A 17,161-nucleotide genomic window follows, 5' to 3' on the forward strand; every position below is an offset into this window, starting at 1 on the left:
CTGTGTCTTTTGATTGGGGAATTTAATCCTTTTACATTAAGAGTTGTTATTGAGGGCTGGCCCGGTGGCGCACTCGGTAGAGTGCGGCGCTTGGGAGCGCGGCGGCGCTCCCGCTGAGGGTTCAGATCCCATATAGAGACCGGTCCGCTCACTGGTTGAGCGCGGTGCGGGCGCGACACTGAGGGTTGCGATCCTGTTACCGGTCACGAAAAAAGACAAAACAAAAAAAAAGAAGAAGAAAAAGAAAAAGAGTTGTTATTGAAAGGTGTTGATTTACTCCTAGCATTTTATTGATTTTTGTTTGGATGTCTTAAGTGTCTTTTTTTCCTTTCTTTCTGATTTACTGTTTGTCTTCTGTATTTGTTGGTTCCTTGGGTTGTAGATAAACTTTTTTTTTTTCTTTTCATTGTTGCCATTTTTATTTTACTAGTGGGTTTTGATTTTTCTTAAGTTTTTACGGCAGTGGTAGTTATTTTTCATGTACCAAACCCAGTACTCCCTAGAGAATTTCCTGTAAGGGCGGTCGTGTGGTAGTGAACTCTCACAGTTTTTGTTTGTCTGAGAAATATACTATTTGCCCTTCATTTCGGAAGGATATCCTTGCGGGGTAGGGTATTCTTAGCTGGCGATCTCTGTCTTTTAGTATTTTGAATACATCATCCCATTCCTTTCTGGCTTTTAGGGTTTGTGATGAAAAGTCTGATGTTAGTCTGAGTGGGCCTCCCTTATCAGTGGTTTGACACTTCTCTCTTGCAGCGTTTAAGATTCTGTCTTTGTCTTTGAATTTTCCTAGTTTGACTATAACATGTCTTGGAGAAGACCTTTTTGGGTTGAATACGTTTGGGGATCTATGAGCCTCCTGAATCTGAAGATGTGTCTTTTCCTATACCTGGGAAGTTTTCTGCCACTATTTTGTTGAATATGTTTTCAATGCAATCTCCTTTTTCCTCCCCTTCTGGAATACCCATGACTCGGATATTTGAGCGCTTAAAGTTTTCTGATATCTCTCTTAGATTTTCTTCAATGTTTTTAATTCTTTTTTCTTTATTTTTGTCTGCCTGTGTTATTTCAAACAGCCCATCTTCAAGGTCAGAAGTTCTGTCTTTTGCTTCTGCAAGCCTGCTGGTTAAACTCTCTCGTGTGTTTTTTATTTGGTTGACTGAATTCTTTAGCTCAGCAAGCTCTGCTACATTCTTTTTCAGGGCATTGATTTCCTTGTATATTTCTTTTTCAGGTCCTGTATACATTTCCTCATTCCATCGTGTTGTCTAGCTGAGTTTTCTTGTATCTCATTTAGTTTCCTTAGAATTATCACTCAAAATTCCTTGTCAGACATTTCAAGGGCTTCTTGTTCTATAGGATCTAGATCTTGAGAGTTATTATTCTTTGGTGGTGTACTTTCTTGATTTTTCATATTTCTGGTATCTTTCCTTTGATGTTTAGTCATTGTGGCAGGGGATTTCACAGTCCACTGGTTTGACACTATTGTCTGGCTAGGATGCTGCTGGGACTGCCAATTTGGTACAGCTACCTCAGTGTCTGTTCAGTTGCCCACTAGTGCCTCGGGTGCGTGGTCACCTCAGATCTTGGGCCTCTTGGGGGAGTTGCCTCTCTGGCCAGCACACACTCAGCTGGGCTGGGGATAGAGTCGGGTAGTGGTGGCAAGGCCTACCTGCTGGGTCGCGCGCTGGCACCACAGGGCGTGTAGTCTCCACATATCTTGGGCTTCTCCTGCTGGGCACCTCTCTGATCAGTGCACACTCAGCGGGGCTGGGGATGGAGTTGGGCAGCGGCGGTGAGGCCTACCTGCTGGGTCGTGCGCTGGCACCACAGGGCGCATACTGTCCGAGGATCTTGGGCCTCTCTGGGTGAGTGCCTCTCTGATCAGCGTGCACTTGGCAGGGCTGGGGATGGAGTCAAGCAGCAGCAGCGAGGCCTACCTGCTGTGTCGCATGCTGGCACCACAGGGCGTGTGGTATCCGCAGATCTTGTGCTTCTCCAGCTGGGCGCCTCTCTGATCGGCACACACTCAGCAGGGCGGGGGGTGGAGTCCTGTCTGCTGTTACAGGGCTCCTTTACTTCAAACATTTCTTCTCTCCCTGTTGTTTCTTTATCAATATCATTTCAGGGTCACCCAGGCTACTCCTCCCCATCTCTTACTACTTCAAATTGCTCCTAACCGTGTATTATAAAGGTTTTCAAACATACAGAAAAGTTGTATTAAGATTATTGCAAATATTCTTCAAATTTTCTTTATATTTGTGTATATGTACAGCTTTGTCTGTACTATTTGAAGGTCAGTTCAAACATTGTGACACTTCATCTCTAGATACTTAAGTATGGTTCTCTAAGAATAAAATCATTCACGAGCATAAATCCCATTCTCATTATCATAACGAAGAGATTTAATTGTAATTCCATAATACCATCTATATCTGATCTATGTTCACATTTCCTCAGCTGTCCCAAAAATTTCTTGGATCCATTCAAAGTTCATGTGTTGCTGTTGGTTTTTATGACTCTCTTTTAAGCTGGAACAATCCCTTGTAGATATATATTTTCTGTAATTGTAGTCTCAGTTTAACCTGTTATAATTCAGCTTCTGTGTTTTTTGTGATGAGTGTATACCATAAGGCAATAAGAGGAATTCTAAGAAACCAGTGGCTGAAATGCTGGAAGAAGGAAGCCATGGGTTCCTTGTTATATCATCATTTTTGTGTTAATGATTGCATTATGATAACTTCAGATTTCATTATAAATAACAATAATTCCTCTATATTTACATTTTTCTGTGGTTCTCTTAGATACTGTGTTTTTTCACTTGCCACCCAGAAATGGAAATGGAGCCACAGTATATGGTATCTCTTGCTATCGACAAATTGAAGCCAAGGTATGATAGTTAATGGTGAACAACAGAAACTCCAAAATCCTTTCTTAGATGTTGGTCACTTAGGGAAACACTTAGTCTTTTTCATGTGGTGCCTGCGATGTTGCTTTAGACATTATAAACAATTTGTAGCTGTTTCTCCAACAGTACCAATTTATTCAGACAAATGGTTTCATAAGTTGACATTGGTGGCTATGATTATATTTGTATCATAATTTGTACATTGTAGATAGTTATAACTAAATTATCCATTTGTCTTCAAAATACTATACTTAAATTTCATGATGTCTTTGAATTTTCTATTTCTAGTGTTTGGTACATAGAAAAATGGAGTGGGGATGTGTGTGTGTGTTTAAGCAGCATTTTAGAAGTAGTGGAATGTAGTTATAGTAGCTTCCAACTACTTACAAGTTATCTTAATTATCTGTAACTAAGACTTTGATTATTCTTAAACTACCTGTCAGCTTAATGCCTGACTTACTATAATAGCTCTAATTAATAAATTTGAATAAGCCAAGATGGGTAGCCCCCCTTTCATGGTTTGGTTATGTGCAGCACTGTTTTGTGGTGGGGGTAATCTTTATGAGTAAAAATCTCTTTCCTCTCATGGTGTCATTGATACCCTAAAGTAGGGAGTAGTTCTCAGCCTCAGCTGCACATTGGAATCATCTGGACAGCTTTAAAGGCTAAGGATGATTGGATCCCCACCCCAGAGATTCTGATTTAATGTTCTGAGCATCAGGAATTTTGAAACCTCCCCAGGTAATTCTAATATGTAATCAAGACTGAGAGCCACTGTTCTAAAACAATAGTTTTTAACCAGAATTACCTGGAGACTTTTTTTTTTTTTTTGATATATGTACCTAGCTTTTCCTCCTACTGACTAAATTAGAATCTCTGGGAGTAGAGCCTGAGCAATTATAAGTTGCATAAGCTTCCTTGGGTGTGTAATTAACTTAATAAGTCTTTTCTTTATTTCCTTCTTTTTATAATGAGAATTTCAAACATGCAGATAAATTAAAACAGTACAGTGAACACCTGTATACCTACCATCTAGAATCCACAATTGTTAATGTTCACTACATTTGCTGTGTATGTGTATTTTTTTCCCTGAACTATTTGAAAGTAAACTATAGGTATAAATTCCAGGATACCCAAGCAGTTAATGACTGTGAAATAACCCTCCAAGCACAGGACCTGGAACATAAGACAAATCCAGTAAATGTTTGCTGAATGAATAACTGAATCTAAAGCTGAATCATACACCTTACATATATACAATTCTTATTTGTCAATTATGTCTCAATAAAGCTGGGAAAATAAAATAAAGCTAATTATAAAAGAAATCTGAGAATAAGAGTTATCCTGGTAGCTTTGCACATTTAATTTTTTCATAAGGTAATGTTACCATTATATGCTTACATATGGGATGAATTGAGCTCCTGCCCTTTCTTAGAAATCGGTTCCTTCTACTAACTCTTTGCCTGCATAGGTCATATAAGTACTAGTAATAATATTTCTCCTAAGTGGTCTTACCCCTCATAGCTGTTGCATAGCCTTTAACTACTGCCAGTCTCCCTCACCCCTTGGGTCTGACCCCACTCCAGAGTATATTATATTGCCCATTTCTCCAAGTTTTCCTAGCCTCTTCTAAAAACCAGGCAGATAAGCCAGATATCAGAGGGTCCTAGAGCCTAGGAGAAAGACTTTAATTCCCTTTGAACAAAGGTCAGACATAATGGATTAATCCAGTCAACAAGAAGGACTCTATTCTTGACCTGATTTAATGAACTAGTCATCAGTCAACTGAAGACACTGAGGCTCACTGGTCCTCAGGACAGATCCAAGGAGGTGTCAGGTAGTACGCTAGAGGCAGAGGAGGCCTTCTTTCTTCCTTCACAGCCTCATCTGAGGTTGATCAAATCAAGACTGTTCTCTGCTAGCAGAGAACTGTAGAAATCTCACATGGTCATCCTCATGATCTCTGAGGAATGAGTTCTGGGCTCAGCCCTGGGCTGCAATACAAGTCTGTCAGCAAAGACTCCAGGCAGCATAGAGTAACTAACTTAGCAAAACTGCCAACAGTTCCTCCGTTTCTGGAGAAACAAGTTGTCTGTTTTTGTCATCTCTTAAACTAACCCCTTCTTACCAGAAACAGTGATCTCTGAAGAAACTGCCCATTTTAAAACCAGAATCAACAATGGTTGGTTTGCAGTGAATGGTTGGTTTGGGTGTGGTGACTTACTACATGTAAGTATTCTTCAAACTATAAATTCCTTTAGAGTATGGATTGTCCTCTATCTAAAGCTGATTCTGGCATGTAGTGCCCAGGCTTACATTTATTCACACATATTTTATGAAATTCTCAATAATTTTTTTAATTTAATTAAATACAATAAATTTCTTTTATTTAATTGCTATTTTTATATTTGAAAAGATGATTTTTAAAATATTGCTATGAAATATTTCTGATAATGGCTATTTGTTTATAATAGGCATTGAAAGTAAGGCAAGCAGATATTACCAGAGAGACTGTTCAGAAAAGTGTCTGTGTCCTAAGCAAACTGGTAAGAGACCAAGTAACTTGTGAGTACACGCGCGCGTGTGTGTGTGTGTTAAACATTCATGGCAGATTTTTATTTTAGGATAAGGCATTATTAGAATAAGAAGAGATTTATGACAACAGTAATATGTTAAAATTAGTGAGGGGCTTATTTATGCTCTTGCATCTCCTCATTCTCTTTACCTTTCCGCAGTACTACTTTCATTTGCACCTTCACCCAAGGCTAGATAAGAGGACAGAGACTTGATAGGTTGTTGTTGGGAAGGAAGTTGACACTTAACTAAAATGAAGTAATGTGATATATTTCATTTATCCATTTTTGTTTTGTTCTCAAGACTTTGGATAAATAATATTTTACTAAAATTCAAAATACCATGATTACTCAGATTTTATCAATGATATAGAAGTTCCTGACTATTGCAGTGAAAAATTTTAGCCTTGACTTGCCATTTAAATTTTAAAATGTTTGAGGAAAGGAAATGACAATGAAATTGTATATAATAATACCTAAAAATTGTGTTTTTTCTGTGTACAAGTTGATCAGATGCATGTCTTTTAACTTAGTATATAACATTTCTTGTTTTTTATAGCTCTCTTCATTAAATCATTTGCAATGTTCCATGTTTATTACTAAAGGGATAATAACACCTTTACCAGTAACACCAAATGCCTAATTCTACATGTAAAACATAGCCCCAAATATCTCCTTTGTGGGGAAAAATCCAGATCTTTATCATACTGATTATCTTAGATCTATATGATTACTGTACGCAACCATTTCTGTAGTTACCTAAACCAAAATTGAGACTATTTCATTAGCCTAGTCACCAAATATGTGTAGGTTTTGTTTAATTATTTCTTTTGTAATTGTCCAGTTTCATGTATCTATAGGCAATTTAAATGTAGTTTGCTTAATATAAAATAAGATTTATTTTGGCTTCTATTACTAAGCTGAAAAAAGAAACTCTTAATGATAATAATAATAATTTAATACTGTGGGCCTTAATAATAAAATTTTGAGGATCAGAATACTTCTTCCAAGACAGTAATTTTAAATATAAGGCAAGAATAGTCTCCTAGAAAAGGAATGGGTATGAAAGATAACAGTATCAGAAAATTGGTAAATTGCTGAGCTGAATCCTGTATACAGTTTCTAGAAGAGTAGTCTGAAAAATATACATTAGCGAATTACTTTTTTATACCAGGCCAGATGATCAAAACATAAGAGTACCAGATATTAAAGGAAATGTAACATAGAGGCCTCCTGAGTAATCATTCTTCAAAGAATAATTACAACAATAATAGATACCATTTATTGAGTGCCTGTGTGTTAAGTATTAATTCTATACCAGACTTTTTAATATATAATTGTCATTTCAATCCTTATAACAACATTGATATGTACTTATTGTTCTCATTTTGCAAATAAAGATATATCTCAGACAAAAAAATGTGTAATTCTCACAGACATGTAACTACTAAGTGATAAAATTGGGGTTAAAATCCAGTTTTATCTGTTTCTAAAACAGACACAAAGGATGGAAAGAGGTAGCTCACCCAAAAAGGTCTGGTTGTTCATAGTGCATTGTAGTCTATGTACAAAAATAAAATTAATTTATAGTTAGATGGTAATAATGATATATTAACAGGGATGTTGGGGAAGAAATCTATTTCAATATTATTTGTTTTAACTAATTAGAGTATATGTACAGCTTTGGTCTCTGCATCCTGAAAAGAAAATAGAAATGAGAAAATGTCTAGAAAAGAACATTACAAATAAAAGGATGGAAATGGTAGAAGAAGATCCTTAAATAGGAGAAATAAGAATTAAGGAATAATTTTGTTCAAGTATACAAAAGAATAATATGATAGAGGATACAGACTGATTGTTCTAAGCCTCCGCAGAGGTCAAAAAAAGGGAAATGTACTTTAATTTAATCATGAGTGTTCAGCTAGCTACAAGAACAGGCTGTTTATAAGGATGATTAAATGTTGCCACAAGACAGCAGAACAGTGTGCAGAATTAGAATATGTTTTAATCTTATAATAGCTAATGTTTGAGTGCTTTCTGTGTGTGAGATACTCTGAGTGCTTTTACCTGTTATTTAATCCTTAAAACAACCATATGTGATATACTGTCTTTTCATATACCCATATTTAGATCAGCCAGCAGGTGTGGAGAGATTTAGTGCTCAGAGTTATACAGCTGAGTAATGGAGCCAGGCCCAGGAAGTCTGAGCCCATGCTGTTAACTACACTGTACTGTGAATGTTTTAGGCACTTTTCACCCACAGTCAAAGAGGTAGAACAGGTGGCTTCTCAGCTTTCAGCTGTGAATAATACAACACTAAAGGTGACGGTTTACTAACTTTTTTTTCCTTGTTCTCTTCAAATTAAAAGGTTTTGTGGTTTCATTTGTTTTTTACTATCATCAACTTAATGGTAATTTCTCTTTTTTTTCTTTAAGCCTCTCTATGGTTTACTTCAAGCAAAACTTCAGCTCATTACACATGCATATTTTGAAGAGAAGGATTTTTCCCAAATTTCCATTCTAAAGGTAATTTTATTTTTTTTATTTTTTATTTTTTTTTGACCGGTAAGGGGATCGCAACCCTTGGCTCGGTGTTGTCCACACCACGCTCAGCCAGTGAGCGCACCGGCCATCCCTATATAGGATCCGAACCCGCAGCCTTGGCACCCCCAGCACCTCACTCTCCCAAGTGAGCCACGGGGCCAGACCCTAAAGGTAATTTTAAACCCTTCTATAGATGTTTGGCTGAAGATAGATTCATGAATCAAGTAAATCTTGTCAGTAATACTATGAAAGGTAATCATTTATTATCTTAAGAAAGACATTCTTCTTTCAAAGTACATTAACATTAAAATATTGAAGGACCAGGGATCTGTCCAGATAAGCAGGCATTTCAAAAAGTTGGTTGAAAGATTCATATTACCTTTTAATTCTGTTTTTCCATAAACTTTTTGAAGTACCTTACACTTACCTTAACCAAGCTGTCTTTTTAAGGAAATAATGACTACAAATAACTATAATTTATATACATTTCTTTTAATGAATAATAGCCCTTTTGCTATGGCGTTGCTTCTGTAAATTTGCTTATCTTATTAATACACTTTAAAGTATATTTATATATGAGGTTTCTGGTTCCTGGCTCCCACAAGTATAAACCAGAAAAACCACATGATTATTTTATTGAAGATGGATAACATGTTATTCTCAAGGGTGCCATGAATATATATAGAAAAAGGATCTGGATTCTGGTGAGAGTAGGACAGGTATTTAGCAAAGAAACCAAGAGAATTTATCATAGGAGTTTATACCACCATGTGAATGAATCAAACTCTAAAATGTAGAGGGAGAGAGGGAGTACCATGAGTGGCTTTCACTCTTCCTGCCCAGATCTTTTCTGATATTGCTCATATCTGGGGGAGAAGGAATGAGTTCTGGAAACTGGCAGGGTTTCAGGGAGGCCTTGATTGTTTCTAAGTTTAGCACCTAGCAAAACAAACTGCCTCAGTTAAGGAACTGACTTTTTTCTGATCATTGTATTTCTAATTCAGTGTCCAAAATGATAGTAAAATGTTCCAAATCTGTATTTTATAGGAGCTTTATGAACATATGAATAATTCCTTGGGAGGAACTTCATTAGAAGGATCTCAAGTATATCTCGGTAAGTAACTTTTTTACAAGTCAGAACAGATGCCCTTCTTTGTTTGGCTGACTGAGTTACATGTAAATTTCATAATCAGAATTACACCTCTGTATTGTATCTAAATTCTTCAGTGTTTGGTGCTGCTTCGTCCTTAAATATTTTCTTAGCCAGCGTTTATGCTGAGAAGGGTTTTAATAACATACTGGTAGGAATATTTACAGCTATTATTGCACAAAGTATATTTCTGCTTTTCAGAATAGTAATGGAAGTTTTTTCTTACATTAATGCTGACCAACTCAATGCTGTGTCATAACAAAGAAGGGAGAGCAGGAGAGAGAGAGCTGTTCAGCTCTTTTCTATTCTAGATTCTTCAGATTGGGAATTTTGTTTAGTTTATACTGTCTTGACAACCTAGAATATCCATTGGTATCTAAGGTACTCAATGGGCAACTCAATAAATATCCTTTTCATGATGAAAAAAGTTTTAATCAAATAGTGATATATGTTTACTCAATTCCTATTTCAACATGGAGTAGCCCAATTGTGGTAGTTTACTCTTGCAATCCTGTGTGTAATGTAAGCTAGTTATAGAGCTCCTATTTGGACATATTTTTCTATAACTTATTTTCTCTGTACTGTGGTACTTGAAGCGGATGATTGAAGAAGACTGTAATTCAGAAATAATAGCATATGGAGTGCGGTAACAAATATGATGTTTAAGTGACTGACTGCCACTATAATATAAGCTTTATCATTTCTAAACTTGTGCAGCTTATGTTCATAGAATGGGGGAAGGTGTTAGACCTGCACTGTCCAAAACAGTAGCCACCAGCCACATGTAGCTATCTAAATTTAGATTAAAATTAATAAAAAATAAAATTTAAGTCAGTCACATTTGCCATATTTCAAGTGCTCATAACTAGCTACTGTCTGTATTGGACAGGGCAGGCTTAAAACATTTCCATCCTTGCAGAAAGTTCTGTCAGCACTGTTTATGAGCATATGTGTACTTCATCAAATATTACATAAATATTTATATATTTGCATATTCCTACTTTATTTTTGTAACCTGTCTTTCCTTCAAGGGAAGTTTATTTTAACTTTCTTTTCTTTTTTATTAATAATATTCTTTTACAGCCTAGGATGTTTTTGCGGAGCAGTTGAGAGGGAGCGGGAGAGGGGAAAGGCAAAGGAAATGTGATGGAAGAAGGAGGAAGGAAGAGGGGTGGGATTATTTTAACTTTCTTTAACAAAAACAGTAGATTGTAGTCACACGTTAGCTTTTTTGTCAACATTGTAGGTCTGTCTCCTCGAGATCTTGTCCTTCATTTTCGACACAAGGTATGATACCTTATTTACTTATAGTGTACTAAAATGGGGGGCACTTTTTATTGTGTTCATGTAAATGACAAATTCAGTGTGCTAAATCAAACACAGATTGTGACATAATGTTTTAGTTTTGGTGTTTTTTTGGTTTTTGTCAAATTCTATTTTGACATGTTTTAGTTCTAAGACATTGCTTGGTCTCATAACCGTACAAAGTTGAAAGTGTTGGTAGTGTTTGTAGCATAGAAATTCCTAAGAGAGTACAAATACTGTTTGTTTACTTTTTTGCAGGATAGGGCATTTTTTTCTGTTGTCTTTGTAATTTCAGCTATCATGAGATTAGAGTGGAAAGAAACATGTTTTGATCTCACAATATATTTTATATGTTGCCCCGAAAATGGGACATTTTTCAGTAAAATATCCATGCTCATGCCTTCTGATCCTTATTATTAAAGCATATGTTGACTAAGACATACACACATTGATGATTTAATACTTATTGAACACCTGCTATGTGTACACCCTGCATATCCAGAAATAAATGAATAGTTCTTGCCCTTTAACGAGCTTACAAATATTTCAAGCAAAAATAGACCAGTCCTTTAATTTTTAAAAAAAAGATAATTTCAGTTAGAGATTTAAGTGATTCATACATTTTTTAGAGGACACAGTAATATTTAATTTCTCAGTATAAGTTCACTATTTTTCATGTATTTTTAGAAGTGCTATAATTATTTCATATTATTGCTTAAATGATATATGGTTATGTTTGGGGAGGAGAAAAGGCAAATGAGTAATAGTTTTGAGTTTCTCATTTTATAAAACATTTTGTTTTTCTTTCTGCAGGTCTTAATCCTGTTTAAACTAATTCTTCTTGAAAAAAAGGTGAGATTCAAAGGGATGAAAGGAAAGATGGAATATTTTAACTTTTATTGATGTTTCTTACATATTACATAAAATTGAAACTAATGATAAAGTATTACATTTTTTGCCTCTCAATTGTCGTGTGCTAAAGCACATGTTCTTGTTCACTGTCATAGACGTAGAAATTTGTGCAGTTTTTCTGTAGGTAGTTTAACAGTATATTCAGTTATCGGGATGGTTTTCACTACAGGTAATGGAAAATCCAATTTTTGGCAGTGGGGGGCGAGGGTGGCGACTGGCCCATACAGGGATCCAAGCTCTTGACCTTGGTGTTATAACACTGTGCTCTAACCAGCAGTGCTAACTGGCCAGCCCTATACTCAATTTTAAACTGACTTAAATAGAAAGGGAATCTATTGGCTCCCATCAGACTTCAGGGTTGGTTGACTCAGTGGTTCCAGAGTATAATTATGTACCTAGTTTTTCCCTCTCTTTGCTCTACAGTCTGCAGTTCTAGCTTTATCCAGAGCCTGGTTTCCCTTAAAGATATGAAACTGCCAACAGTAATTGAGCTATTTGCTTCCGCATTATACCTCTTCCCAAACCATTTAATAAGAATTCTTCCCTTCAGTTTGCTTGGGTCTAGCAGACCACAGGCCTACCCCTGAACCTGTAATTCTTGTCAAAGATGTACCTGCACTGATTGGCTTAAACTTGGGTTCCAGACCGCTCTGTGATACAAAGGGATGGGATTGTCATGATTAGTTTAGAGCAAAAGTCTACAAACTAGGCCCCACAGCCAAATCTGGCCCACCACCTGTTTTTGTAGATAAAGTTGCACCCATTCATGTACTTATTGTTCATGCCTGTTTTCACACTATTGTGGCAGAATTGAGTAGTTGCAACAGAGACCATATGGCCTGCAAAGAAAAAATACTTACTGTCTGGCCCTGAATAGAAAAAGTTCACTGACCCCTGGTTTAGACTAATCAGGAGTCATCCCTGGATCTGGGGCCAGTTTTATATACCACATTACTGTGCTCGGTGGAATAAGAATGGAAAGGATGTTGGGAAGTTGACCATGCACAATGTCCACTATGGTTTATTAACTTAAAAATATTTATTCCTGGGCCGAGCCTGTGGCGCACTCGGGAGAGTGCAGCGCTGGGAGCGCAGCAGCGCTCCCGCCGCGGGTTCGGATCCTATATAGGGATGACCAGTGTGCTCACTGGCTGAGCGCGGTGCGGCCGGTCTCAAAAAGGACAAAAAAATATATATATATATTTATTCTTTTGACCCAGTATTTCTCCTTTTAAGAGATTTATTTTCCAGAATTAATTTGAGTTGGACAGAAAGCTCTAAGTCTGTCACAGAATGAGTTTTAATAATGAATTATAAGCAAATAACTAAGTAATGGTTTATCTTTTATGTTGTATATAATTCCAAACAGTAAAAAGTATGCTGAGATTTCTTTATTGTTGTCAAGATGTTTCATTGCATGTTAAGTGAAAAAAATTTGTCCAACTACATATCAAGCCCATGATCCCAGTTTTGTAAATAAATATATATGCATTGAAAAGAGAGTGAAGAAAAGATATCAATATAGCTTGGTGAGAATATAGGTTATATTTTTTTAAATGAAATACTTTTCTGTATCCTAAGTTTCTGTAAGGAATATATAGTCCTTTTTCAAACAAAAAAATTAAACATTTTAAGAAATTAATGAACTCAACATATACTAGTGCAGTGTTTAAAAAAAATTTTTTTTAATTTTTTTCAATTCTGATAAAATACACGTAACCTAAAATTTACTATCTTAACCATTTTAAAGTGTACAATTCAGTGGTAAGTACATTCACATTGTTGTGCACACATCATCACCACGCAGAACTGACTTTTCATCACGCAGAACTGAAACTCTGTATTTATTAAACAATAATTCTCCCGGTTAGCTCACTTGGGAGAGTGTGGTGCTGGTAACGCCAAGGTCATGGGTTCAGATCCCTGTACCAGCCAAGTGCCAAAAAATATACATATATATAAAACTCTCCATTCTTCCCTCCCCCCAGCCTCTGGCAGCCACTGTTCTGCCTTCTGTCTCTGAATTCAACTACTCTATGTTCATATAAGTGGAGTCATGCAGTATTTGTCATTTTGTGACTGGCATATTTCACTTAACATAATGTCCTCGAGATTCATGTACATTGTAGCATCTGTCAGAATTTTCTTCCTTTTAAAAGCTGAATAATATTACATTGTATGGCTTTACCACATTTTGTTTATTCATTTAACAAGAAGAGGCATTATTCAATGTGTAATCACTACTCTTCTTATTCAATAGATATGCAGACATTTAATCACATACCCGTAGAGCAAAGGAGTATATCACATTTACACATTTACTTATAGACAGATTTTGTTATTTAAAATTGCTTTAAGATTATTTATGCCTTGCGCCGAGCCCATGGCGCACTCGGGAAAGTGCGGCACTGGGAGCCCAGCAGCGCTCCTGCCGCGGGTTCGGATTTTATATAGGGATGGCTGGTGCGCTCACTGGCTGAGTGCGGTGCGGCCAGTCTCAAAAAGGACAAAAAAAAAAAAAAAAAAAAAGATTATTTATGCTTTGATTTAGGGCCTTTCTGAATTTGGTAGAGGTTCTACAAGTATTTGTTTAAATCACAGAAGAGACTATTAATAAAGTCCTATGTGATTTCTCTTCAACCGTGATCTATTTTTTAATTATTTTAAAAAGAAAACTCTTCTAGGCAAATCTTTGTTTTTTAACTAACTTAATATCAGCTGGTGTTAATTTTAGCGCAGTATCGAACTGAATCCTGTTTCATTTTTTTTTTTTTTTTAAAGATGACCGGTAAGGGGATCTTAACCCTTGGCTTGGTGTTGTCAGCACCACGCTTTCCAAAGTAAGCTAACTGGCCATCCCTGTGTAGGGATCCAAACCCTTGGCCATGGTGTTATCAGCACCATACTCTCCCAAGTGAGCCATGGGCCAGCCCTTAAATCCTGTTTCTAATTTAATTTTTTCTCAATTGTTTTTCTGAAAAAAATGTCAAACCTACTGAAAAGTTGATAGGATATTATAGTTAAACCTTTACAGTCTTCATCTGTATTTACCAGTTGATAACATTTTGCCCCTTCTGCATTATATTGCTTTATATGTTCATTTTTCCCCATGAATCATAATGCTATACTTTGAAAGTAATTTGTAGGCATCATGGTAATTCACCCCTAAATAGGGTATATTTTTTTAAGAATAAGGGTATATATTCCTACATAACCAAAATACTAATTTCATATTCAGAAAACTTAACATTGACACAATAAATGATATCCAATATACAGTCTATTTTTATGTTTTCCCAGATGTAATAATAATGTACTTTATAGCCGATTGTTTTCAATCTGCAATCCAGTCAGGAATCATGTATTGCATTGCTAGCTCTCTTTAATCTCAGAGAGTTTCACCACCTCTCGCTCTTTTTTATTTGTTCAGTTCTTTTTGTATTTCAGGACATTGGCAGTTTTTAAAGAATCCAGACTGGAATTGTAGAGTTAGATTTGTTTGATTTTCTTCTTGTGGCTAGTTTCAGATTAAATTCTTTTTTAACAAGAATGCTACACAAGTGGTAGTGTCCTTCTTAAGAACATGACATCACAAGGCCCATAAGTGTTTGTATTATTGTAGGTGATGTGAAGTTTGATCATTTGATTAAGGTGGTCTGGTGGTTGCCACCTTAATAGGTAATCTGTGGAATGATAAATTTGAGGCATTGTGAATATTCTGTTAACCAACAACCTTTCACTGTAGTTTTAGCGTCCATTGGTAGTTTTTATGTGAATCATGCTGGATGCTAAGTAGTGATTTCCCATCATTGCTTCTGCATTTATTGGCTGTTATTCTATAAAGAATTTTTCCTTCCCTTCCTCCCTTTTTTTTTTAAATATAGTATTATTATAGTCTCATGGATTTTCTAATTTAACCTTGATTACATCCATTTCAGGTTCTTTTTTATATTTCTCCAGTGAATAAACTGGTAGGTTCACTGATGACTGTGTTATCCCTTTTTCCAGGTAAGAGGACAACAGTATCTATTTTTTCTTTTGTTTAACTTGTACTGGAACTTTAAATAGTAAAATTTTTCAGGAATAAACTTGTTAAAATTAACATTTCTATTTTAATATGACATTTTTCCTTTTGGCAGTAAGTTTCTCTCTTTTGTCCAGGGTTTCTTTTTTTTTTTTTTTTCCTTTAATTAAAATGTGTGCAAGTGTAGCTTATTAAAGTTTTTGTAGGAGAGTTTCACTGTATAGAAAGAATATACAATTCTTATTTTGTTCCATATTATTATAAGCCAAGCTGTTTTCCAATATTGTGTATTTTAGGCATGATTGAACATGGTCTCAGTGACTGTTCTCAGTACAGACCCCGAAAGAGTATGACTGAAGATGCTGGACTTCAGGAAAGCAATCCTCCTGCAGATAATTTTGTTTGTGGGTCTACTTCTGACATTTCAAATACCAACTTGGGAACTGTCAAAACAATCATGGCAGGAAACCATGGAGACGGTGCTGCCATCAAGACTGAAGAGCATTTGTTCCAAGAAGATGACAGCAAAGGACAGGAACCAAATAATACCAATCAATATTTGAAACTTCCATCTCGCCCATCTCCAGAGTCTTCAGAAAGTGACTGGGAGACCTTGGATCCTAGTATCTTAGAGGACCCCAACTTGAAAGAAAGAGAGCAGGTGGGATCCGATCAGACAAACTTATTTCCAAAGGACTCTGTGCCCTCAGATAGTCCTCCAATTACTGTACAACCTCAAGCTCACATTGGGCAGGTGGTCCTGATACCAGGGCTCATTTCAGGTTTGGAAGAAGACCAGTACGGCATGCCCCTGGCCATCTTCACAAAGGTAAAGTGTCCATTATTGAGTCCTTAAAAACTATGACATAATCTTTTTAGAATGTAACTTTCAGTGTTGAGCTCATTTTCAGGTTTGAGAATTTTTCTTTTTTTAAAAAAAAAAAAAAGGGAATCTTAACCCTTGACTTGGTGTTGTCAGCACCACACTCTCCCAAATGAGCTAACCAGCCATCCCTATATAGGGATCTGAACCCGTGGCCTTGGTGTTATCAGCACCACACTCTCCCAAGTGAGCGATGGGCCAGCCCTGAAAATTTTTCTTGAAAACTGTAAAATACATACCAAATGTATAGTGCTGTGGCATCTGTGACCATAGGGTAAAGGGAAGTAATTCAGGGGGTTTTGTTTGGAAAGAATTTTGAAACCTAGGAGATATGAGGTCAGCAGTCACTCACTGTATTAGATCTATTTTTAATTATTTAGGTTTCTCCAGACAGTCTTGATTGCAGTTGATGACTATATATTAAAATACTACAATTCTAAAAGCTACAATTTCTTTAAAAATGCTTAGATGTCTCACTGATATTAATAAGTGTATATATTTATGCTTATTAAGTGTACTTATTATATTAGTAATATTCACTTAGATATTATTTAGTGTTTTGGCTGATTATGTTCTAAAAGTATTTTTTAATGTTTTTATGAAAACCATTTAAAATGTATTTATAATTTTTTTAGTAACTTAATCACAATAGTACATCAAATTGAATCTTTGATCCAGGATCTTATATCTCAGGATATCATTTCTTTTTTTTTTTTTTTTTTTTTTTTTTTTTTTTTTTTTGTCTTTTTGTCTTTTTCCGTGTCCGGCAATGGAACGCAACCCTCAGTGTTGCCCCCGTACCGGACCGGGGACCGGCAACGGGATCGCAACCCTCGGTGGTGCTCCCCCGCCCCGCTCAGCC

General features: G+C 36.1%; 1 protein-coding gene across 1 annotated transcript in view; it reads left to right on the plus strand.

Moving 5' to 3' along the window:
- The window catches only part of LOC103590250 (late secretory pathway protein AVL9 homolog), a 38,798-nt gene that overhangs the window by 4,250 nt on the left and 17,387 nt on the right, over positions 1 to 17,161 (plus strand). The window contains exons 3-10 of the mRNA XM_008572452.1: positions 2,805 to 2,890; positions 5,383 to 5,454; positions 7,918 to 8,007; positions 9,073 to 9,139; positions 10,422 to 10,462; positions 11,294 to 11,332; positions 15,331 to 15,400; positions 15,713 to 16,245. Of these exons, the coding sequence (XP_008570674.1) occupies positions 2,805 to 2,890; positions 5,383 to 5,454; positions 7,918 to 8,007; positions 9,073 to 9,139; positions 10,422 to 10,462; positions 11,294 to 11,332; positions 15,331 to 15,400; positions 15,713 to 16,245 (998 nt within the window). The remainder of the gene's footprint in view (positions 1 to 2,804; positions 2,891 to 5,382; positions 5,455 to 7,917; positions 8,008 to 9,072; positions 9,140 to 10,421; positions 10,463 to 11,293; positions 11,333 to 15,330; positions 15,401 to 15,712; positions 16,246 to 17,161) is intronic.

Source organism: Galeopterus variegatus, unplaced genomic scaffold (genome assembly GCF_000696425.1).
Source record: "Galeopterus variegatus unplaced genomic scaffold, G_variegatus-3.0.2 Scaffold785, whole genome shotgun sequence".
Classification (NCBI taxonomy): Eukaryota; Metazoa; Chordata; class Mammalia; order Dermoptera; family Cynocephalidae; genus Galeopterus; species Galeopterus variegatus.